General features: G+C 39.7%; 1 protein-coding gene across 4 annotated transcripts in view; it reads left to right on the forward strand.

Annotated features, from left to right (window-relative positions):
• Nucleotides 1-2,238: 2,238 nt before the first annotated feature.
• The window catches only part of PPARGC1A (PPARG coactivator 1 alpha), a 337,407-nt gene continuing 314,979 nt past the window's right edge, over nucleotides 2,239-24,666 (forward strand). For all 4 annotated transcript variants that reach the window (XR_009210503.1, XR_009210501.1, XR_009210502.1 and 1 more), the window contains exon 1: nucleotides 2,239-3,338. Coding sequence is in view for 1 of the 4 variants with exons in the window: in XM_032135352.2 (XP_031991243.2) it covers nucleotides 3,270-3,338 (69 nt within the window). In the remaining 3 variants the exon portion in view is untranslated. The remainder of the gene's footprint in view (nucleotides 3,339-24,666) is intronic.

The following is a 24,666-nucleotide window of genomic DNA, read 5'->3' on the forward strand; positions in this document are numbered from 1 at the left end:
ATTGGAAAGTGTATTGCTCTGGATAGGCTAGCTTATGTTGTAACAAATAACACTGGAAGCTTATTTCTTGTTCACATAATGCCTGTTGTCGGTCCAGGTGACTCTCCAAGGCACCTGTTCTTGAGAACAGGCTCAGCATTCCTGTCTGCCTCTGTGTTAAGGCACGGCTTAGCAACATATGCATCTGCAATCACTGCAATAGAGAAAGAGCAGGCTGAGAATCAAGTGCCTGTTATTGAAGACTCCCCCACCCTGGGAATTAATACCCATCCTCTTACATTTCCTTGGACAAAAAAAGTCATGTGGTTATGCTGGATTTTAAGGGGGTTAGGGAAATGCTATCTTGCTGTGGGCTTGGAAGTAGAGGGGAACTAGACACTGGTTGACAATAATGTGCCTGAGACTATAACGCATACTTCCCCTTTACACACATGGAAACCAGGTCTCAGAGAAGATGTGCCCAGGGACACAGTTAGAAAATAATGGAGCTGATAATCAAATCTAAGTCTGACTTCAAAGACTATGCTTCCAACCACTCGTGTGCTGCCTTCCATAAGAACAGATATAACTACATTGCAGATGGCGCAATTCAAATGATAAAACTAATTGCTCCCAGTTGTCCTTATGGGATGCTGTTGATAAGGATTTAGGGAAATGGGGGAAGAACCCTATGACTGGTGAGGCTTCCACTGAGACTAGTCTCTGGGGAAATTCTCTGGAACCTTGGTCCTCTGGCCTTTCTCTCTTACACCTCAGAAGAACCTCTGAGAAGCATCTGTATGTTCTCAGTAAAAGGGAGGAACTGGGCAAGTAAAGGGTTTTCATGTGTCTGTTTTACTAGAGATGAGGTGGAAGGTATAGTCTTGTGATTACTAAAAGGATAATAATGGCAAGTTAGGTTTGTTTGACAGTTTACAGCCTACAAAGCATGTTCCTATATAATCTTCAGATAAGAACAAACTTAAGTGTCATAATTGACAAAGGTGCTGTATTAATGAGGTATGATTGTCACAACAGCCAGTGGGATCTGAGACTGCGTCAGTGAAAGAGTATCGACTAGCATCAAGTAGAGCTTGGAGTCATATCTGAACTAACTCTTGGCCTTATCACCAAGGCAAATGTCTTTATCTCTTTTGGATTCTTTATCTGTAAATCAGGAGCATAATAATAACCTCACAGAATGTTTGTAAAGGGTAAGCTAGACAAGGTTAGTAAAGCACTCAGCACAGCATTGGACACCTAGGTCCATGCTCAGTAAATGTTAGTTGCTCTTATTATGATGATTATGGTTGATATTGTGGCAATTTTTCAAACAAGGCATGTGATTATTTGGCTGTGTGTGCAATAATAGATCATAGCAAGAATATTATGATCACTTCTGCGAGCACGGGAACTTGTAGAATATATTTCAAGGCTGGCAACCAGAATGGAGAAGTAACCTGAAACCATCTTACATTTTCTGAAGAACCTAACAATATTTAATCTGGAAATTAGACACTTTAGTAGAAGTCTGGGAGCATGGGGCACCACTATCTTTGCATTTCTGAAGGGTTGTTCTGTAGGATAGGCTTTAGTCTCATTCCTTCTGGAATTAAGAAGCAGTACATCCATGAGTAGAAGTTTCAGGGAGAAGGATATCAATTCATTTTGGGACAAAAATTCTCAGCCATGGAACAGGACTGTCTTGGGAGGTAGCAGTACATCCATGGATAGAAGTTGCAGGGAGAAGGATATCGATTCATTTTGAGACAAAAATTAGCAGCCATGGAACAGGACTATCTTGGGAGGTAGCAGTACATCCATGGGTAGAAGTTGCAGGGAGAAGGATATCAATTCATTTTGGGACAAAAATTGTCAGCCATGGAGGCCGGGCGTGGTGGCTCACGCTTGTAATCCCAGCACTTTGGGAGGCTGAGGGGGGCAGATCACATGGTCAGGAGATCGAGACCATCCTGGCTAACGTGGTGAAACCCCGTCTCTACTAAAAATACAAAAAATTAGCCGGGCGTGGTGGCGGGCGCCTGTAGTCCCAGCTACTCGGAGAGGCTGAGGCAGGAGAATGGCGTGAACCCGGGAGGCAGAGCTTGCAGTGAGCTGAGATTGCGCCACTGCACTCCAGCCTGGGCAACAGAGTGAGATTCCGTCTCAAAAAAAAAAAAAATTGTCAGCCATGGAACAGGACCGTCTTGGGAGGTAGTGCATTTACCGTGTTGAGTGATATAGGGAGGGTCATGGGGATTCAGGTATCAGATGAGTGATTATATCAGAGAAATTTTAAATGATAACTCTGCACCGAGTTTTGTGATTCTAATCCTGGGTGCACCTGGAGAGCATTAAAAAAATTCCCAATGTCTTGGGCCCTAGTTTAGACCAATTAGATAAGAATCTCTAGGGGTGAGGGGCAATTCTTAGTATCAGGAGACAGCATCATTCTGCATGTGAAGTGCTAGTGAAGCATTGACGGGGTTTGAGTTCTAAAGTTTGAGGAGTTCATTCAAACCAAAGCCTCTGATCATTTTGTATACTGATTTGGAAAAGGGGTTGAGGCCCACAGTGGGATTGAAATGCCTGCCTGCAGAACATCTTATGGGGGAAGGGGAGGTACTCTAGATGCTCAGAATTCAACTGTGGGAATAAGTCTATTTTCACCCAAAGGAGCTTGCTATTATTCATGTTCACTGGCTGCTGAGTGATTCATACGCTGCTTTTTGGGGGAGATGTATTCAAATGAAATGTGTTGCTACTATGTAAAATAGTTTATTTCTTCTAGGATACACCAGCCCACTGATGTAACCTGGCAGAACAATGCAAATTCTGTTGTGTATGAGCGTGTGTGTGTGTGTGTGTGTGTGTGTGTCTGTGTGTGTGTGTGTGTGTATTGGGGCAAGGAGAAGACGGGAGCACACATAGAAATGCATATTTCTCGAGCATAGAGCAAGCCTGCACACTTCCCTCTTCTGACCTTTACACCACAAGCATAAGAATGACCCATTGTCCATCGGCCCTGGAGCTTGGTTGTTCCTAATCTCAGGACACTTGATGGCTGAGCTGGCCTTCAGCTTGGCCAGTTGGCATCTGTCTGGGTAGCCCCATGTGTCCCAAATTTGTTCCCCGGTGGGTTCTTCCTGCCCGATCCCTCATCCTCTGGCATGGCATTTTCTCCACGACAGTCTGCCCCTGGACTGCCCTGGCTGCTGCTTTGGTAAAAGCTTGCAAGGAGAGAGAGTAACAGCCGCTGGCGAATCCAGTTTGTGCAAGCAGCATCAGCAATGGATGAGACCTCCTCAAGGCTGGAAGAAGACTGGAAAAAAGTACTTCAGCGAGAAGCAGGCTGGCAGGTAAGTGATGTCCTCAGCTCCACACAGGACCCAAATCTCTCTCAACTCTTTTGGCTCCAAGTCTAGGTAATATGCGTACATCAATTTGTGGAACTGTGCTATCTGCAAGCATGTCCTTTTGAAAAAAGTCATCAGTAGTTTCCATGTCTTTGCAAACCATGCAAATAAGACCCCAAATACATTTACTCTAGATTCTCAAGCAAGCTAATAGGGTTTTACAAATCTATAGGTGTTACTAAATTTATACTTTCTTAATAAAGATTCTTGAATTAACAAGTTGCAGGTGTATATCAAGGGAAACATGCAGATTTGGTTTGTGTGAGTACAAGTTCATTGCGATACAAAAATTTAATACAACACCTGTCATCAGACTTACTTTATGGTGTTATAGTAGCTTGGAATAGGGGCTTGGTTTTAACCTATTTTTAATGAGGTGACCATTCTTTTAATGCAGCTTGCGTGCCATCCTTATTTATGCTGAACTCATAATAGGTAGAAGCTCTGTGGTATGCAGAGAGTTCAAGCTAAAGGATTCATTTTGGTGTAGAAGCAGTTTTCATTAAAATATGCAAAGCAGTAATGTTTATACGTTACAATACCTATTTCAAATTAGCAAAATTATATGCTCCTGTCTTGTAAGCTGCCAGCTGAAATCCCTTCCTAAATCCTGTTGAATGGCTTTGATTACTCTTCTTCACATTACACATTACACACCTCTAATGCATATTTTCACGCATCCACTCCATTGCCATTTAATTAGACAACAATATTGAAGACTGATGCCAGAGCTTTTTTTCTGTTTCTTTTTTAATAATGCTGCTGGCATATGGAAAAAAGAACACTTCTGTGTATGAAGCATTTCTTAGGGATGATGTCGGATAAAGTGAAACTCTGATTTTCCATTTTGTCTATAGCAGAAACTTTCACATAAAAATGGTAATTCAGAATGAGTTGATTTTTAATGTCCATTAAAAAAATTCTTTCTTTTATAAAAAGAGGGAGCCTTTTCTGAAGATTTCTTCTTCAACAGAAATTTTAGTGAAATGTTATACTGGTATTGACTGGTATGTTTTGTTGTATGCAATGTGATGTTAAGTAAGGAGCTTCAGAAAAAACACCCTCTAGCCTGCCATGAAATTGGAATCCTTTCACTTTGAGTGGGAGCATTATTCAGGAAGTAGAAAAGGATACAAAATAAATCTCTGCATGCTACTTTCAGGATGACATGTGGTGGGTCTCCAGGGGTCCAAACAAATATTCAAATATTTTATGGTATGTTAATGTGACTTTTGGATTTTTGTCTTTCGTTTGCATGTTTTCCTTTAGAAAGTTGTCATCTTATATAGTCTTTATTTCAAAGGAGAGTGAAGGGAGGAAGAATGTGAGGAGATGACTCAGACATCTCTGTGGATGAAATATTTAAGCTAGAAACATGAAGTCCAAATGTTTATGTAAAAATGCATGTGTCATATCACTGTCAGCATCCTGTGACCCTTTAGCTTATTAATTTACCAAAAGGCACCTAATGAAAATATTGCCTGTGCTGTTTGCCTTCAAAGATGTGATCCTGTACAAGCTGATCGACCCCTGTCATTTCCATTGTGATAGCTGGAGCTCCCCCTTCTAGCTAGTGGAGGTAGTGGTTAGAAAAAGGGCATCCTAGGCCGGGCACGGTGGCTCACGCTTGTAATCCCAGCACTTTGGGAGGCCGAGGTGGGCGGATCACGAGGTCCGGAGATCGAGACCATCCTAGCTAATACGGTGAAACCCCGTCTCTACTAAAAATACAAAAAAAATTAGCCGGGCGTGGCGGCCGGCCCCCATAGTAGCAGCTACTTGGGAGGCTGAGATAGGAGAATGGTGTGAGCCCGGGAGGCGGAGCTTGCAGTGAGCCGAGATCGCGCCACTGCACTCCAGCCTGGGTGATAGAGCAAGACGCCGTCTCAAAAAAAAAAAAAAAAAAAGAAAAGAAAAGAAAAGAAAAGAAAAAGGGCATCCTAGTCTCTGATTTGGTTTCACTGACTCTTGGTACTGCAAGGCATTGGGTGGAAAGTATGTCATAGGGTGTCAGCTACAGCATCATCTGCTTCTGCACCTCTTGAACACCCCCAAGAGGTCTGCCTGCTGCCGCCACTCATTTGTATTGCTAGGCTGGGTCCCCATAAGCCTGGAGTCACCTACTTCAGTTGACACCAAAGCTGTCCCTAAGGGAGGCAACTAAATCTGATGGCCCCAGATGCAAGGCCTTTGTGGTGAGGGTGATTTCTTTTGGCCATCCATGGTAGTAATGTAGCTGGGGAAGTAAAGATTATTTAAGAATAAATTGTGATGGATGCTGAAGCTTTAGTTTAGCTGAGTACTATATTTCTTACTGGAACTGATTCAGTACTTTTCTACTTACCTACTATTTTCCCACCATAGTGCTAGGAGTTGTATGTGTATGAGAAAGTGAACAAACACACATACACACATATTTCAATCCTTGTAAGAAGTCTAGAAGGTAGATATGATTATCCCCATTTTACGGATGTAAAAAGCAAGGCTCAGAGAGGTTACATAACCTGCCCAAAGCCATTCAGGGTCTCAGTTCATGCCTGTTTGACTCCAATGCCTATCCTATTCCCACTTTTGTTGCTATGCCATCTGAATTAAATTTTATCTCATTATTTATCTCATGGAATAATAACTTACAAGCAGCTGTGATGTGGGCAGGCAGGAAGAAAAGGGAAAAAGCATGATGATCTTCTAATGAAATAATCAATCTCTGAATCATTAAGACTTTAATAAAATGTTTTTTAATAGTTTATTTTTTTAACCCTTACTCTATGCCAGACACTAAACTAAACTTATAATTCTTACAAGTACTCTGGCAGACAGATAGTATTTATTTATTTTGTACAAATAGGGAAACGGAGGCAAAGTGGTGTTAAGGAACATGCCCACAGTCACAAGGTCACAACGGAGATATGGACCCATTTGGCTTGACCTTGAAACCTGTACCCGCCTTATACAAGGCTGTTTCTCATAGTATATTTTCTTTGTTTCCTCCTCTTCTTCTTCTTCCTTTTTTCCTTCTTCTTTCTTCCTTCTTCCTTCTTCTTCTTTTTTTTTTTAGATAGCATCTCCCTCTGTCCTCTGTCTCCCAGGCTGGAGTGCAGTGACACAATCATGGCTCACTGCAGCCTCTACCTTCTGGGCTCAAGTGATCCTCCCACTTCAGCCTCCTGAGTAGTTGGGACTACAGGTGTACACCTCACATCTGGCTAATTTTTAAAATTTTTTATTTGTTGTAGATTGGCATCTCTCTATGTTGCCTAGACTAATCTTGAACTCCTGGGCTCAAGTGATCCTCTTGCCTCGGCCTCCCAAAATGCTGGGATTACAGGTGTGAACCACCACACCTGGCCTCAGAGTATATTTTCACATTATATTTTATCATTCGTACTTTAACTCTTTCATCTCACAATAATGTGATGGGATTGCTCTTTGAAAACTTCCCTGAAAGGATTTTCTTTTTTTAATAAGTCAAGAGTTGGGCAAAATGCCTTGCTCACTCACTTCTACAGAATGTATTTTAATTGGATGTTGTTTGCCTTAAGTGAACCAGCTTTTACTTATGGAGTTGGAAATGAACTAGATGCAATTTCTAGAATCAACTGTAAATCTGAAAATCCATTTAAGCATATAACCATACTGGAAAACCAACAGCAGCTGTAGCACAGTTAATGCCCCTGTCCCCCATAGCCCACTTCAGGGACAGAGATGGCAGTGGCTTATGCCACCAGGGAGCTGTATGACCATGGGCAAACTTAGCCTGATCACTGGCTTCTTCACTTGTAAACTGAGGTGATTATGCTTGGGTAAGGACTTGGAGGGAAGATGGGATGGATCCTTCATGACACGTCATTGTTTTGGCCAGTTGTTAGATGGAAGATATTATGGAGGGGCCAAGGACTCATGTCTGGATAATGATTTATGTTGGGATGGTTTCCTTTAAAACAACCCATGTCACTGCACTGTGGCCATTTTGAACTGGTCTAGAAATATTGTCTATCTGTGCCTGTCTCCCCACAAGAAGATGAATTCCGCCGGGCGCGGTGGCTCACGCTTGTAATCCCAGCACTTTGGGAGGCCGAGGCGGGCGGATCACGAGGTCAGGAGATCGAGACCATGGTGAAACCCCGTCTCTACTAAAAATACAAAAAATTAGCCGGGCGTGGTGGCGGGCGCCTGTAGTCCCAGTTACTCGGAGAGGCTGAGGCAGGAGAATGGCGTGAACCCGGGAGGCGGAGCTTGCAGTGAGCCGAGATTGCTCCACTGCACTCCAGCCTGGGCGACAGAGTGAGACTCCGTCTCAAAAAAAAAAAAAAAAAAAAAAAAAAAGAAGATGAATTCCTCAAGGATAAAGGTGTATCACAGAGCCTGGTGCGCAATAAGCCCTGCATGAATGTTTGCCAAAGCTAAGTGAAATTGGATATTTGATCTGGAAGGAAGCAGGGACAGTTTCCCAAGCCCTCGACTTTACACGAAGAGGGAGAATAAGAGATTGGCCCAAGTTCCAGCGCTGGTTAGTGAGGAGCAAGGGTTATCATCTTCCAGTTCAGCTTTCTACCTTTTTTCCTGGACTGCTTCTCTATAAACTTCCTTCTGCAACTTTCTCATCTGTAAAATTGGAATTAGAACATATTGTCTGTGTCTGTTTAGGTATCTTTACTATTATGATACCCCTTTTTGAGCAGGTACTATAGCATATGGGTCAAGAACATGTTGATCTTTAGACAGACTTCTGAGTTCTAACCTTGGTGTCCTTAATTCCTAACTGTGTAACATTGGTAAAGTTCTTAAATCTCACTTTGCTTCAGTTTTCTCACCTATAAAATGGGGGTGATTATAGTAGCGACTTTATAAGATTGTCATGGAGATTAAATGAATCACATTCTTGAAAGTGTTTAGAAGAACACATCAGTAAGCACTGCTTAGTGACCCATCAAATGCACAATATGGGTCATTATCTATCTATTACATACTTAATGAGATCAGACATTCAATGTTTTTTGAATATCCCCCATGTGCAAAGCACATCTATACTTAAGAAGATGAGAAAGTGACTGAAGATGTTGCCCTGCAATGCAAGGTCATGGTGGGAGAGCACGGCAGGTCATTATAATGATAGGACAATCACAAAATGCTCCATGTGTCATGGGAGCACTGTAGGCCTCCAATCTGTCTTGGGAGTTGCATAGAGGAGGCAATACTGGAGCTAATTCTTAAACAAAGAAAAGGAGTTAAGCCAGACAAAGAACTGGGAAGACAATTCAAGGCAAAAGAGAGCCTATGTCAGACATAGGAAAGAGAGCAGTGTTGAAGTGTGCGTTGAGGAGCATGCAGTTAGATGTGACACCAGCCATTCAGGGTGAGGCAGGAATGGTGGGAGATAAGTCTAAAGAGGCAGGAGGAAAAAAACCTCGCAGAGCCAGGCCAGCTTCAGCTGGCGGTAGATATAAGTGGGTATCAGTTCCTCCATCTGAAAAGAGATCTGAAAAGAGATTATTGGAAGAGAAACTGAGGTCTCCGGGCTGATGATGGGGTGGATAATAACTAACCAAATTGTGGAGAAGAGTTATAAAAAATATGAGTAATACATCAGGAGGATAAACAAAGCACTGTGAAGACTCAGAGAAGGTAATAATTTCAGGAATAGTTACCAATGACAATAATTTCAGGAACAGTTAATAATGATAGTTAACAAACACAGAGCTTACTCTCTGCCAAGAGCTGTTGGAAGCATTTTTCTGATATAAAATCATTGACTCCTTACCACCTCTGAATGAGGGGGATATTAGTTGTATTCCTATTTGGTAGATGAGGCTGGTTAAGAGAGGGTAAGGTCACTTAATTATCACGTGAGACTGAGACCCAAGCAGCCTGGATCCAGAGCTTATAGGATTATGTCCCTCTACCTGGAGCGAGGGGAATAGGGACAATTTCAGAGTAGATGGCATCTGAGCCAGGTTTTTCATGAGGAGATAATTTTGCGAGCAGGGAAAGCCTGAGTTAGAATGCAGGCTCTCACTGATAGTGGGTATTCTATACTCAGAACAGATAGAGCAGTTTCTCTTATGCCAGGTCTCCCAAGATTATTAGACCAGCTGAATTTCTCAAGGTTTTATAGGGGCACTCCACAGCTCTCAGTAGAGGCAGTACACGGTAAGGTGTACTGGGTGCTCACCAGGCACCCAGCACAAGTGTACCTGAAATGATCAATCTAGAAGTGAGAAGGCCTGGTTGAAGGCCTATCAGTGTGACCTCAATCAAGTGCCTTATTTCTTTGAGCTGTTTCTGCCTCTATAAGATGAAAAGGAAGATACCTTTCAGGTACAAATTCAGTGAAATAATGTTTGTTTTAAATAACTTTTATTACTGTAAAGCATTCTACAAGTGTAAGGTTTTATTGTCATTAACAGAAAATAAAGCAGAATCATGGGTTTGAAATGTACCAAATATGGATATAGATTTGTGTACTCTCTACCTTCTCTTTCAATTCCATTACTATTTCACATTTCAGTTTTCATGTAGGAAAAAAAATAAGTAGGTTTGATGTTGTTTCCTGTTCTCAGGGAAGGATTTGTTTCTTTATGTTTAAAGTGCTTTAGATTGGACATTGATGAAATAGTGGTTCATATTTTGAGTTTACTTCATGTTTAAAGAAATATGCATCAAGATACTGTCATCTATCAAGTGAGTAAATGGTGATGATGGGTCAAAACCAGCACCTGAGGATGTAGACTGACCTTTTCTAATTTTATGTCGAGAGGATGATGGACCTAGCAAGAGATAGTTGGATCATAGATGCCATAGAAGAGCTGAAATAAGTTCTGTTTTTCTTCTATTGTTACATCTCTAGCACAAAACTATCTCCTAAGAAGACCCTTTTTCTTATTGCTGGTTGTAATTTTTTGTTATTGCCTTTTAAATGTGGGACACGTTCATTCATCAATTCATTTTTTTTATTTGTTGAATCAAGGAAGATGAAACATTTGATGTATTTCTTAGATTCAAATATCCGATTCATAAGGCTGGGAGAGACCTTGTATTGTTTGTTTTCATTCTACATGTTCCTCACTCTGAGCAGAAGCGAGTCCAAAAGGCTGAAGACAGATAACCTAATGTAGCCTCTCTCTATAACTCATTCCTAGGTCTAACAAATGACACTTAGGCCAAGGAAATTCTTCCTTGTAGTGGATTTAAACTCTGCCCATTTCAGCTTAGACACAGTTCTGCTCCTTTCTCCTCCCCAGAGGTGGAGAAAAACAGCTCAGTCACTGTCTTCACGAATCAGCCTTCCTCTCTTGATGATCATTATGAAACCAGCCTTCGGCTTTTGCTCTCAAGGCTAAGCAACCTAAATCCGTAGGTATAATTCTTCATTTCTATCTTCTTGAGTTTTTCTGAACCTTCTCTAAATCTACTTATTATCCCTAACTTCTATGGCCTAGAACTTTGCAGGAGGGTCTAGCCAGAAGTAACCAGTACTGATTGAGCACCTGCTCAGTCATTTAATCAGCTAATATGCATTTAGTGAGCTCCACATACTGGACCTCTGAGCCAAGCCTTGAGGGTACAAAGATAGGTAAAAGGCAGCATAAAGGAACAGATAAGAGCCTGGTTAACAACCAGGCTGGTTACCCACTCATCATCTGTACGACCGTGAGCATGTTACTTAAACTTGCTGTGTCTCAGCTCCCTCATGAGCAAACTTGGATAATGATAGTAATCTATCTCATAGGGCTGTAGTGAGGACTAAATGAAGAAACACACACAATGCACTTGGAAGAGTGATTGACACTTAGCTATGGCCACATGACTGTTTGTTAGACAGGACAAAAACGAAATAAGATGCAGACACTGCCCTTGAGTTGTACTCATTCTACTTGGAAGGATAAGCTAGTAAATAGCTAACAAACAACTATTTACAATTCAGTGCATTTAGTGCTGTAGTAGCAGAAGAAGCATGTGGGATGGAAGTTCAGAGGCCCAATTATGCCTCAGGGCATCAGGAATAGCTTCATGGTTCAACAGAGGTGAACTGTTCTATGTATTTCTTAGGTTCACATATCATTGACTTAGAGGCTGGGAGAGACCTTGGAATGACGTCTCATGGAGCATTTTCACCCTAAGGATCACTGAGTTGGGCCACAGGGGAAATAATCAGAGGTTTCTAGGTTGGCAAAGATGGTATAAAAGTGTTCTAAGTAGAAGGAGGCTTGTGAACAAGACCTGGAAGAGTAAATGTGTGGTTATGTTTGAAGAATGCTGAGTGGTTAGTTGTGTTGTGCGGTGTGACAGGCACTGGGGAGAGGTCCTTCCATCTGGGTGGCATCAGATTGTCTGGGGACTTGGGAGACTTGAGGAAGTGTTTCCTTTGTCCTTCGCCTAATCTATGCTCATGGGGCTTTATGTCTACTGTAAAAAGCTATAGCTCAGTTAGGGAGACAGCCAAAGCATTTGATGTTTCTCTTCTAGTAGTTTTCTTACTGTCTGGAATCAGAGCTATGTATCAATCCCTGGAGGCCAGAATCTAAATCTTACTCATTTGCCTATTTCTCTCAGGGCCTAGCACAGTTCCAGGCATAGAGCAGGCTCAAGTCATGTGTGCTCAAATCAAGTGGCCATATATAACCAGTGCCCTCATCTGCCTGTTCTAGAACAACTAGTTGTGCTCATGCATGAATGAACAAATGCAAATAAACCAATCCAGTGATTTTACAGTTTTCAAATTTGACTCAATTTTATATACCTCTTGGTACAAATTTGTGTAAAACCCAAGTAGCCAATGTAAGAAATCAATTCTCTCTGTGGTATCTTTGCCTTTTATGTTCAGCCTCCTGTATTCCTGTGTCCCACATTCATGGCTGATTGTTCTGATGGCGGCCCAATGAACCTTGAGTGGGTTTTTCCCTCCTCCAACTCTTTCTCGAACATTGATTTTCATAGGTCACAACTTATGCTGATGACGGCTAAGGAATATTTGAGATGTGGAGGGAAGATTTTAAAAGGTCGAGGGCAACAGGCAGCTCTTGCATATCTAAAGAAACAAATATGTTTTACCTCAAGTTTTCCTTTTGAAAAAAAGTCAAAAGAAGTGTGAAATCCTCAAGTCATAGCAGCTGGTTGAATGCAGCGATTCTCTCACTTATGGTGCAAAAGCCGCAATTTTCTATCTAATTCACTACTCAATCATTCCATGGCCCCTGTCTCAAGCTCAATTTAAGCTAGTCCCCAGTACACAGAGCCACTGTACAGTGTATAAAAGAAATGACTGGCCAAAGGGACTGAGGGAAAAAGGAGCCATGTGGTGACCCAGAGCTGACGTTATCAAGTCGTCCTAGGATCACGTGGCACCTCTCTCTAAAGCCTCTCATAAAGTCCATGTAAAATAGGTCATCCTTCCTTTAGCCTTCAAATTTTGATTATCGCTGCCTGATAAAAGAATATGATCTGTTTAAATGCTCACCATATATATTGAGGAAACAGACAATTTACTTGGGACTCAGGGGCAGTGCCTGGATTGAAAGTTTGCTGCCTCAAGGGCTTTGAACTGAAATGGAAACAGGCTGGCTCTCTGCAGAACTCCATTATTGCCCATGACTGTCTTTTTCAGAGGAGTTCGGGTGAGCAATAAATATGACTACACTTTAGGGAGAGTGTCCTGGAAACTGTTGGATCTTTCCTTACACATATCAAGTGTATTTCAGTTTTCAAAAGCACTTTTCCATGTATACCCCTTTTTCAATCTCATAGAAGCCTTATCAAGGAAATGGCAGCAATGTTATTATTACCAATGGACAAATGAATAGACGCAGAGCTGACAGGTTAAGAGCCCTGCACAAAAAGGCCAGGATTAAAACCTACGTCAGAAACACAATCCTGTGTGTGTTTGCTCAGATCAAACCACTTCTCTCTTCACTGGTCAAGGATAAGTATTCTTAAAGCTTGTAAAAAAAAATTGTGTTCTTAAATGAACATGTTAGTGCGAATCAATTGTCCCTTTCCTATAAAAGAGTGTGGCACTTTAAATGCTGAAACCTCTTTTAGCACTTAAAGCTGCAAACTTTTATGTAATGATTTTTAAGGAAGCACTTCTCCTACCAACCCCAACAATTGAAATTGTCTGGTGGAAAAGTAAGATCTTCATGTTTCCTATGCTGATCATAATGCTTTGGGCATGAGCTTCTTGCAGTGATGGGAGTCCAGCAAGGCTATTACATAGCCAGTAAGCCTGGGATATGCTGCAGAAATACATAATTTTGTGTACCACTTTAAAAGACTTTATTTTTTGCATTGCTGGATTCCTTTTTTCACATGGGAAAAGGAGGCACGCTGTCTCCCTCAAGTCAGCTTCTTGCCAAGATGAGCCTTAAATAGCACAAATCACCTTAACCCCAACTTTTGCATTACTATTCAGTGAATCAAAGATCTGAGTTAATGAGACCAAAATGCTTTTTGAGAAATTTTGGAAACTGAAATGGTCAAGTGGTTACATGATATAGCTTTATTTGTGTTGTAATAATACTAAAACTCTCAGATGCATTTTTTTGGCCTTTGAAATGTATTCTTTTCATTAGTAATTGATTTTGGTGTCCACACATAACTTGAAGAACTATGAGGAAGCATTTTCTGTTGCACTTTTCTTGCATCATTAACGTACTCAATGTTCTCTTCATGTCTATGTTCTGCCTGCCTAGAAGCAACCTACTCTTCTCTCTCCCATCTTCTCAGCGCAAATATTCAATCAAACAAACAAACACCAAAGAGATAAGAAAAAAATCTCAAAGCCCTCCTTCAAAACTCCTATCAACAAATCATGCTTACTTGAAATACTAATATGTGGCAAGCATGAGCTCTGGAGTCAAATCAATGTGGCATTGAAATCCTGCACTGTCATTGACTAGTTGGATAACCTTGAATATATTTCTACTCTAAACCCTCAGTTTCATTGTCTTTAAAATGGGATTACAATAGTAACTTTCTCCTAAAATGATTGAAGATGGAAGGAAATAATATAGTTAAATCCCTTGGCAAAGTGACTGGCATACAGAAAGCACTGAGTAAAAATTAGCAATTATTATTCTCGTTGTGAAGGTATTTTCTTTAAAACCAGGATCATGACAAGGGTGTCTACAGTTTCACTCATGACAGCCTACTAATACCTGGTTCAAAGTAAGATATAGAAAAGAGGAGGTAAAAATGATATTACCAGGTAAAATTACTGTTTACATTGTAAAGCAAAGATTCTTAGAAACACTGAAAAATTATTAGAAATTATGAGTTGAGTTAGTTGATTCAATATAAAATAAATACATAAAAATTAATAACTAACTTTTTGATATAATAGTTATAATCATTTAGAAACTATGAAGATAAAAATTACTCAAAATAGTACCAACACATAAAATATCCAGAAATAAACTGATTGAGTAATTATATAGACTCTGTACTGGAAAAACGGTACAACTCCCAGAGTAGATATAAGGTAGACTTGGATACGTGGAGATAGGTGTCATCTTCCTAGAAAGGAAGAATGAATACTCTCAGTGCTTCGATTTTTCTCAAATTAATTTACATATTTAATGCAATTCTAATCAAAATCCTGTTGCTTCTGTCGTTTTCTGGAAACTTGACCAAATATTCTAGAGTTCATCTTGAATAATAAATATAATGAGAGAGTTAAAAAAATTAGAAAAAGAAGAGCAGTAAAGCAGGCTCTTCTCTAGTAGACATTGCAATGTGCTATAAAGTTAATGGTAATTAAAACAGGATATTCTGGAGTAAGAATCAACAGACAAATGGGGTTGAAAGAGCCAAGAAACAGACCATTAAATATAAGAGCTTAAAATGTGTTCAAAATTACATTGCATATTAGTTGAGAAACTGACAAGTATGCAATCAGTGGTGTTGAGTTACCTGATTGACTGGGAGAAAATGCTACAAATTAAATTTCAGGAGGAAAAGAGTAAAATGCAAAAAATTCAAAACATATTTTAAAGAGGAGAAAGTGTAGAGTAACATTTATCTGATCATGGGATGAGAAGGCCTCTAAGCATAAATGAAAAAAGAGTGACAATTTTGACTATGTAAAAATGTAAAAATTCTCTGTGTTTCAGAGATAAAGTCTAAGAATTGTATTAGATTAAAAAAATAAAATGGAAAAAATGTTTTTGAGAAATCTAGCCAAAAGGCTTGATGTTTTTAACAAATGAAGAGCTCATACAAATAAGAAATAACCCCACATTTCACTGGGAAAAAAATGAGCTTGGTCCATGAGCAATTAACAGAAGATATATGTTACCAATAAATATATGAAAAAAAGTGTAGTCACATTTGTCAACAGGGAAATGCAAATTAAAACAATAATGGGGACACGACTGATAAAGATTTTGAGAAATGATACTGTTGGTGATGATGGGATAAATTCCATTTAACTACTGCCTCTTCTTTGAGGAAGAGTGCTGATTTATTACTGCCTTTCTGGAAATCAATTAGGTAACATGTATCAATAGTTTAAAAATTTAAAATACTTGACTTAATATTATTCTAGAAATAGATCTTAAGGAAATTATCAGAGACAAGACTAAACTTCATGTGAAAGGATGGCTATTTTGATGCCATTTATAATAATGAAATTTTGATTCATTCTAAAGTTCCATTGATAGGTTAATGGTTACATATACTATGAGAAAGCCGTTCAAATGGTGTTTTCAGTATTTTACTGAAACAAAGTGTTTTATTTACTCTATGTTTTCAGTATGGAGGAGAATGCTTTTGATATCCTATTAAATGCAAGGAGTGAAAACTGTATTTTGAGTTAAATATGGTACCTGAAATCCTACAAAAAGACATTATAAAAAGTTTAAAGCTCAAAGGACAAAGAGAATGAAAGAGGAGACGGCATTGGGGAAGAAATGCCAACTACATTTTGAAAGCTCAAAGAAGAATAAACAAATGGTAACTGACTTGGCACAGCATTAAAATAATAGTGAAATTTAAGCTTGTAGGGGAAGGAATCAACAAAAAGCAGGCTGTTTTGCTCTGCCAAATTCTGGAAATGCTCATAAATTGAAGGTAGAAGGTGAGATATGGGTCAGAGTGAAAACAGGTGAATAGATTTACAGAATGACCAAATGGACCAGATCCCTTCCCCCCACTGCACCAAGACATACAACAGTTTGCTTTCCAATGAAGTTGAGCCAGATATCTGGACTAGGGGACAGTTAGGCACAGTAGAAGGACAGTTAATATGGAACCCATGCTCCTGGAACTTCTAGTCAGCCTTGGATGTGTTACTCTTGAATGGAACGGATGACCATTCTTGGAAGGCCTCTAATATGAAAGAGAGAGAATAGAAGAGAAACAAACAAAAAAAAAATTTGAAGAAACTGAGGCAGTGCAGGGCAGAGGAAAACATTTTTTAAAATCTCTAATTTATTTCTAGAGGTAAGAGAGTATATTGCACTTATGATACAAGAACAGGCAACTATGGAAAGGAATATCCAGAAAACCAGAATAAAATCTTGGAAATTAAAAATATGAAAGTGGAAATTAAAATTAATGAATGAACTAGAAAACAGAGGAAAAAACTCTCTTAGAAGAATGGGAATGAAAAAAGAAAAGCAAATATGAAAATTTGAAGATCAGCCCAGGAAGTCCAACATCTAAATCCACAGGAGTTTCAGAAAGAGATAACAGATAAAACGGAGGGAAGAGAACTGTTAAAGAATTAATGAAAGAGAATTTTCTTGAACCAAGAGACAAGATTATAAGAGCCACAGATTATAAGAGTCAACTCGCCGGGCGCGGTGGCTCAAGCCTGTAATCCCAGCACTTTGGGAGGCCGAGGCGGGCGGATCACGAGGTCAGGAGATCGAGACCATCCTGGCTAACACGGTGAGGTAGGGAAAGGCTGAACCGGAGGAGGACTTGCAGTGAGATTGCCCACTGACTCACCTGGAGACAGGAGTCTGTCTCAAAAAGAGTCAACTCGATGTTAGCATAATGAGTGAAACACACACACACACACACACACACACACACACATACAACCCTAGACACATCATTGAAAAATTTCAGAACATTTGGACTAAAGAAAATCTACTAAAATATTCAGGAAGAAAAAAAAAAACAGTTTCCATGCAAAGAATTGAGAATCGCATTGAAAAAACACTACTTGGAGCTAGGAGAGAATAGAGAATTATATTGACAAATTTAACTCTTACCTAGAAATCGATATTCTGCCACTGCCTCCCATTGCCATGGGAATAACATAATGGACATTCATTGAATTAAATAAAAAAAGAATGTAAAGTTGATCAAATTTTGGAATGGAATAACGTATTATCAGATATACAAGGTCTTTATGAATTTCTCAGAAAGCTACTAAATGAGATGTGCCTTAAAAACAAAAGAGTAAACTAAGTAAGGGGAAGATCTGGGGTCTAGGGAATAAGAGGTCCAGACCCAAAGAGGGGCCAAAGCTATTCCTTGGGTGAAGGCAAAGGGGAGTGCTAGAATGTCAGCTGTGCAGAATGCCTGGAGAGAAGCCACTGTGGATCAGAACAGGAGGAAAAAAGTGGAACTGATCCGTTGTCTGATTTGCTTGCATATCTTGAGAAAAACTTTCTGGTTTTGGCAAAGAACTTTGTTTTGGCATTGAGCCAAAAAAGGGAGGGAAATAAGACAATTATTAACTTCAGGGAAAACAAAAAAGTGTGTAAGAAAGAAAATTTAATGACATACTCCATAGTTCAGCAGTGAACAAAAGTTAAATAGTTATAATAACATTAATGTTGAATATTTACTTACCAAGAACATGAAGTAACTATATTGGGACAATGAAGAGAAAGGAAATATATTAATATATGTGAATGGGGGTATATAAGACTTAGTTCTCATTTTCCATATTCAAACGTCACTAGGTAATACCTGATGCAACAACCCGGTGGGATGGGCTACTATAATTTGCAAACAAGGAAATGAGCCTGGGGATGGAGGATTTGTTCAGGATTTCACAGCAAGCCTACATGGTAGAAACAGATATAGCACCTAGCTGTCCAGCCCCCCAGGCTTGGCCCTAAACTATGGCAGAGAGCTTGGCCCAAATATATCCTCCGCCTTTCTCTAGTTCTTCCCACATCTCCATGTTGGATGACTCAATAGAAATTCCCCACTCAATAAAGTTGTATTTGAGTTAAAAATAGGTAATCAGTGATTTTTATTGTATTCTATGTGACTTTCATTCTAAGAGGCAGAAAAATATGCTAAGAATAGGCAGAATGTATATATGAATTGTGATTCGATTGCACTGGCTTTGTTGTTGCTGTGGATCTGGGTTTGAGGGCTGACTCCTCCAGATTAGATGTCTGATCTTGGTCAAGCTACTTCATCTATCTCAAGCTTTGGTTTTCTCATCTGTAAAATGGGACTAAAATAGCAGGCATCTCACAGGGTTAAATAAGATAATGAATGTGAGAGATGAACACAGTGCCTGCTAATAGAAGAGCATAAGCCATGTAAAGGATTGTGGCAGCACTGGAAGCATAGTTGAGCATGGTAGTGGAAAGAAGCAGAGAGAGCAGTTGATCCTAGTAAATGCATTTGAACATATTTGTAATGTTTAAATTACATTACCTGGCTATTGGGAACTATGATGTAAGACTATCAGAGGAACATGGAGATATGCAGAGAAACTAGTCAAGCTGATGTAAAACTGTTTTCAGGTCTCATGGTGTCACCAAGCTCTGGCATGGGTCAGAACCTGGTCCTAGCTCTGGTGGTGGTATGTGTTAGTCTGTTCTCACGCTGCTAATAAAGACATACCCAAGACTGGGTAATTTATAAAGGAAAGAGGCTTAATGGACTCACAGTTCCACATGGCTGGGAAGGCCTCACAATCATGGCAGAAGGCAAGGAGGAGAAAAGCCATGTCTTACATGGTGGCAGGCAAGGAAAGAGCATGTTCAGGGGAATTCCCTTTTATAAAACCATCAGGTCTTGTGAGACTTACTATCATGAGAACAGCATGGGAAAAACCTCCCCCCATGATTCAACTACCTCCCATGGGGTCACTCCCATGACACATGGGAATTATGGGAGCTGCAATTCAAGATGATATTTGGGTGGAGACAGCGCCAAACCATATCATCGTATTTCACAGTTGGAGCAGAATTAGCAGTAGCACCATATTATAAGGTTTGTTATTTCTTCCAAATATCCATAGAATAATTCTCCATGGAACATTTCTGGATGTGAAAGTTTTGAGAATTACTTGAAACTTTCATGGGTGATGGTTCCGAGAAGTTGCTAACCCAACACGAGAAGCATGGCCTTGATCTCTTACCTTTATCAAAATGACTCTGGTGGACACCACCACCATCTATGTGTTTTCACAGGGAGGAAGAACGGCAGGTTGCTTGATCTACCATTTGAAACCCATGTGGCAACTTCGTTGTTTTTAAAAAACACTCCACTTGTGATACAGAATATTTTAAACACACGATGACAAGCCCTGTTCTCTGTTCTATGAAGTGGAGACGGGCTCATAGACACCTGAAGCTTTCTGCAAAGGGTGTAGAATTTGTCTTCTCCCCTAGGGACATCATGCACTTCTGTCTACCACTCAGTATTGCTATTTGGCTTCTGAGACTTGAAGGGAGGGCTGGAGATGCTTAGGGCTCACCTAGGTGTCTACAAAGTGAAAAGCTGGAATCTATGGGGGGCATGAAAAGGATCTTCCTTCGTTCTGCTTTTCGGCAAAGCACCCTCTGCCACTTAGAGCAGGTGTGAGTGTCCCATTTATTGCACTCTGTTTGTACTATGGTTCCAAAAACCTAAACATCTCTCTCTGTGCAGAGTTAGGGTGTAGGGAACACTTGGTCAGGTAGATACTTAAGGGCCAAAGCACCCAAATATTGCATCCCACCACATGGGGCAAATGTTTTCAGGCACTGGGAGTTAGCACAGACAGAACATACTATTTAACATTTCAGAGAATTCCAGGAAGGAATGAAAGGGCAAGGCTGATTTTGCTGTAGAAAGACTGGGGGAAGGAAGAGAAGGAAACGGACCGTGTGAGGGAAATGACTTCCATGGGGAAAAGTGAGATAAACAAGGAAATAAAATATTTGTATATCAAATCATTATGTTGGACAACTTACATTATATAATTTTATTTGACCATTATATACTTCAATAATGCTGGGAAAAAAGGGAGTTAAGCCAAAATGAAAAAAAAATTGTTCTGAATCAGGAGGAAGGCAACCTAGGTGATGAAATGCTGATGTGTGTGTGGTAGTTTACATTTAATTCTCATGGCAAATTGTAAGTATAATTATGTAATTATTCCCATTCACAGATGAGGAAACGGAAATTGGTAGGAATTTACAATTATTCCCATTCATAGATGAGGAAATGGAGAAATTGGTTCTCTGTAGGGTGTCCAAGCTCACACAGGTAGTAGGAAGCAGTACCTTCTCTCATCTTTCTGGCTGCAAAAGCTCTCATTTTCATTCCCTCATGTGAGAGCAAAGTCCGTTTCTTTCTTTTCCAGGTATTTTCCAATGAGTTGAAATCCCTTTTGCGGGATCCTCCCTTCCCTGCATTTGCTGGGCCAATACACTTTCCTCCTGGTAATGATTTGCCTTTACTGAACCCTCTATGCAGGTGAGGAAGGGGAGGAACACTGGGCGCTGTTTCTGGGTCCTGCATTGGGAGTGGTAGCGGATACTCACTAGCAGCTGTCAGGAGTCCAGAGACATCACAGTTCTGCCCTCTTTCCTGCACCACCACACGCTCACATTTCACACACCGAGACACACAGCTGGTTAACCCCTCCTCCAGAGTGCCTGTAAAAGGGAGAGGCCAGTGCAATGCTAGTCTGTGCACTAAAGGTCCAAATCCTGGTTCTACCACATAGTAGCTGTGACAACGTGATAATTTACTCAGCCTCTTTGTGTTAACCTCTATGTTTTCCCCATCCATAAAATGGTGATAGTAGTAGTAGCTGCTTCATAGGGCTGACCAAAGGGTTAAGTAGAAAAATCACATCATCATAATCATCGTCATCATTGTCACCATCATCTCGCTATCACTCCCAAAGGGCTTGCATACAGTCATTTCTCATGTTGGTTTGTTTCACTTGAGGTTGGTTTCAGCTATTGAAAGTTTTAGGGGCAAGTTAAGGGGTCAGGGTTCAAGAGACGGAAAAACAGAAATAAGAACAGTGCTTGTGCACGTGAAGTTGCCTGACAAAGTTTGTATGTGTGTTTCAAGAAGGTAGTTTAAAAATCTTTGATCATTGAGTGCAGAGGGGCTGTAGATTAACAATGAAGGGGCTGGGCATGGTGGCTCATGTCTGTAATCCCAGTACTTTGTGAGGCTGAGGCAGGCAGATCACGAGGTTAGGAGATGGAGACCATCCTGGTCAACATGGTAAAAGCCCATCTCTACTAAAAATACAAAAAAAATTAGTTGGGTGTGGTGGCACGTGCCTGTGGTCCCAGCTACTTGGGAGGCTGAGGCAGGGGAATAGCTTGAACCTGGGAGGCAGAGGTTGCAGTGAACTGAGATCGTGCCACTAGACTCCAGCCTGGTGACAGAGCAAGACTCCGTCTCAAAACAAAACAAAGCAAAAACAAAATAAAGAACAATGAAGGGTTGACAGTGTATTGGGGAAAAAAGATAAGTCATTAAGAGTCAAGTTTCTCTTTTTTGTGTATGAATTCCTCATATTCAGATTTATAACAGCAAGTAATTATATTACCAACTAAATGAGAGAAAAAATTCTATAAAACTAAAGGAACACTATTCTTGCTGAATAATATATGCACATAAAATTAGAGCAATTCACAAATGCAGAATTCTAATGTTATATTAGCTGGTTGCAACTGCAAAGCCTGCATTTGTATTTCCATTAAAGCTCTGTTTTCTTTCAGTTTGAGGAAATGTTTGCCTTAACAAAAGCTCTAATGCCTTATTTTAGCCTTAAGGGATAAATCTCATGCAAGATCTGTTTTAAATGATTTTTTGAGATTTTGAAGAAATAAAATATTTTTATTATAATATCATTAATTTGGGGGGTTGTTGCTCTTGGAGGACTCAAATATAAATGAACTTTAAAAGTTAAAACTTTCCAACTGCCTGGTTCCTAGTCAGGAGAGCTTGCTCATGAACTGAGAAGTTTTCAGTGAGAAAATGAAAAAATCGAGAGGAGGCAGAAATAGAGAATGTGGCATCAGAAGGGAAATTAGGGTCAGGTAACCCCACCTGTTCCTCTCATAATTCCCCTTGGGAAATACGTGTAAAATCAATATGGATGACTAAAACTCAATAGTATATCTAGCCTCATCAATCCAGATATGAATTGGAAGTATTCTAAATTTTCTTCTAGCTTTAACTAAATAACATTTAAGTGAAAATAATGTGTGCTTATATATGTATATAAAACCATGTGATTTAAATAAATATATATAAAATAAATTATAAATATATATATATTTAAACCAAATTATTGAAGAGGACCTATTTTCCAGGCCATAATAAAAGTAAACTTTAAATCTACTTCAAACTGCCATTCAACATTTAACTTCTTATAAGATGCTAAATGACTAATTTGAATCGATGGCAAGTAATTTTCCTAGAATCAGGGAATGTGAGAATGGGAACACTTCTCATGATCCAGGTAAATTCACGTTACATCAAAAAGAAACCAAAGTTCAGACAGGGTCTGGGACCTGTCCAAGGCTGAACGGTTAGTTTTGGACACTCTGTATGGTAAAACGTGGGTCTGATGCCCTTTCCTTTCTACCATACTGCTTCTCAGGATTTTTTTTCTGGCACAATTCAGGCACATACTGAATAGTGCTTTAATAAGGTAGTTCTCTTCTCTAGAAAGTCAGACCATTTAAAAATGCTAGTTAACGTGAATACAATTCACCAATGTATTTGTCATTTAAAGACCAGTGCAAAGTATAATGGACCAAGAAAAATTATAATGTACTTATAAAATTGACCCAGATTGGCAGAAAAAAAAGCATGCAATTTGGAACAGGAAAAATAAAGCATTATTGATAAAAGGAATGGCATAACATTTAATATTAGAAAATACCATTGGTAGCAGCTTTCTGATGTTAATATTAAGTTATAGTAAATATCTTTCCATACTTGACAGTTTCTTTAGTTTGTCATTAGATGAGGAAACAGAGTATTGGTGGTTTAGGGGTTATGGAAGACCTTGTAATAGTGATACAGAGGAAATCTGAAAGTATAAAGATTGGGGAAATGGAAATCAGAATTTAGGGTGTGTTTGTTCATGCATGTGGGTGTGTGTCTGTATATCATACAGAGGCGGGGATGGTAAGTTAGAGGCAAGAGTCGATAGGATGTCCTGGCCTTCTGGGCACCAGCTTTAATAGAGGCTGATAAATTTGACATCTGGTCTTAAGGTCAGAAAGTGTTTGATCAGGTAGCAGCTAAGTCGTGTTAGGTTAGTTTCACATACTGAAAGAAAACATAATTGGCCTAGACAAGGGATTGGCAAAATTGCTCTGCAAAGGGCTAGGTAGCAAATATTTCCACCTTTGCTGGCCATAAGGCCTCTGTTGCAACTACTCAGCTGTGTCACTGTAGCACAAAAGCAGCTATTGATAACATGTAAACCAGTGAACATGACTGTGGGCCAATAAAACTTTATTCATGGCTGCAGAAATGTGAATTTCATGTAATTTTGTCACAGAATATTATCTTTTTAAATATTGTTTTTAACCATTAACAATTTTTTTTCCATGTTTTGCACGATTTTTTTTTCTTTTTCTTTTTCTTTTTTTATTTTTTTATTATTATACTTTAGGTTTTAGGGTACATGTGCACAATGTGCAGGTTTGTTACATATGTATCCATGTGCCATGTTGATTTCCTACACCCATTAACCATTAAAAATTTAAAAATCATTCTTTGCTCACAGACTATGCAAAAATAGGTAGGCTGCTGTATTTGGTCCATGGACTATAGTTTGCTGACAGTTAGCATAGCTAACAAAAGGTTAGGCTCTATTATTTAACAAATGATTCTTCTGTCCCAGCAAACAGGTAGAGTTGAATTGCCACTTTTCAGTCTCCCTAATTTTGTGTTTCTGGAACCTAAGTACTTTCTGTTTTTGCTTTGTTTTTCATAGGCCAGCAGTCTTGACCGAACACAGACCAAGTTCTGTGTGTGATCTTTTCACTCTAATATCCCATTTCCTGATCTACCAAGCACTCTAGTGGATAAGACAAAGATA

This window comes from Hylobates moloch, unplaced genomic scaffold (genome assembly GCF_009828535.3).
Source record: "Hylobates moloch isolate HMO894 unplaced genomic scaffold, HMol_V3 SCAFFOLD_17, whole genome shotgun sequence".
NCBI classification, from domain to species: Eukaryota; Metazoa; Chordata; class Mammalia; order Primates; family Hylobatidae; genus Hylobates; species Hylobates moloch.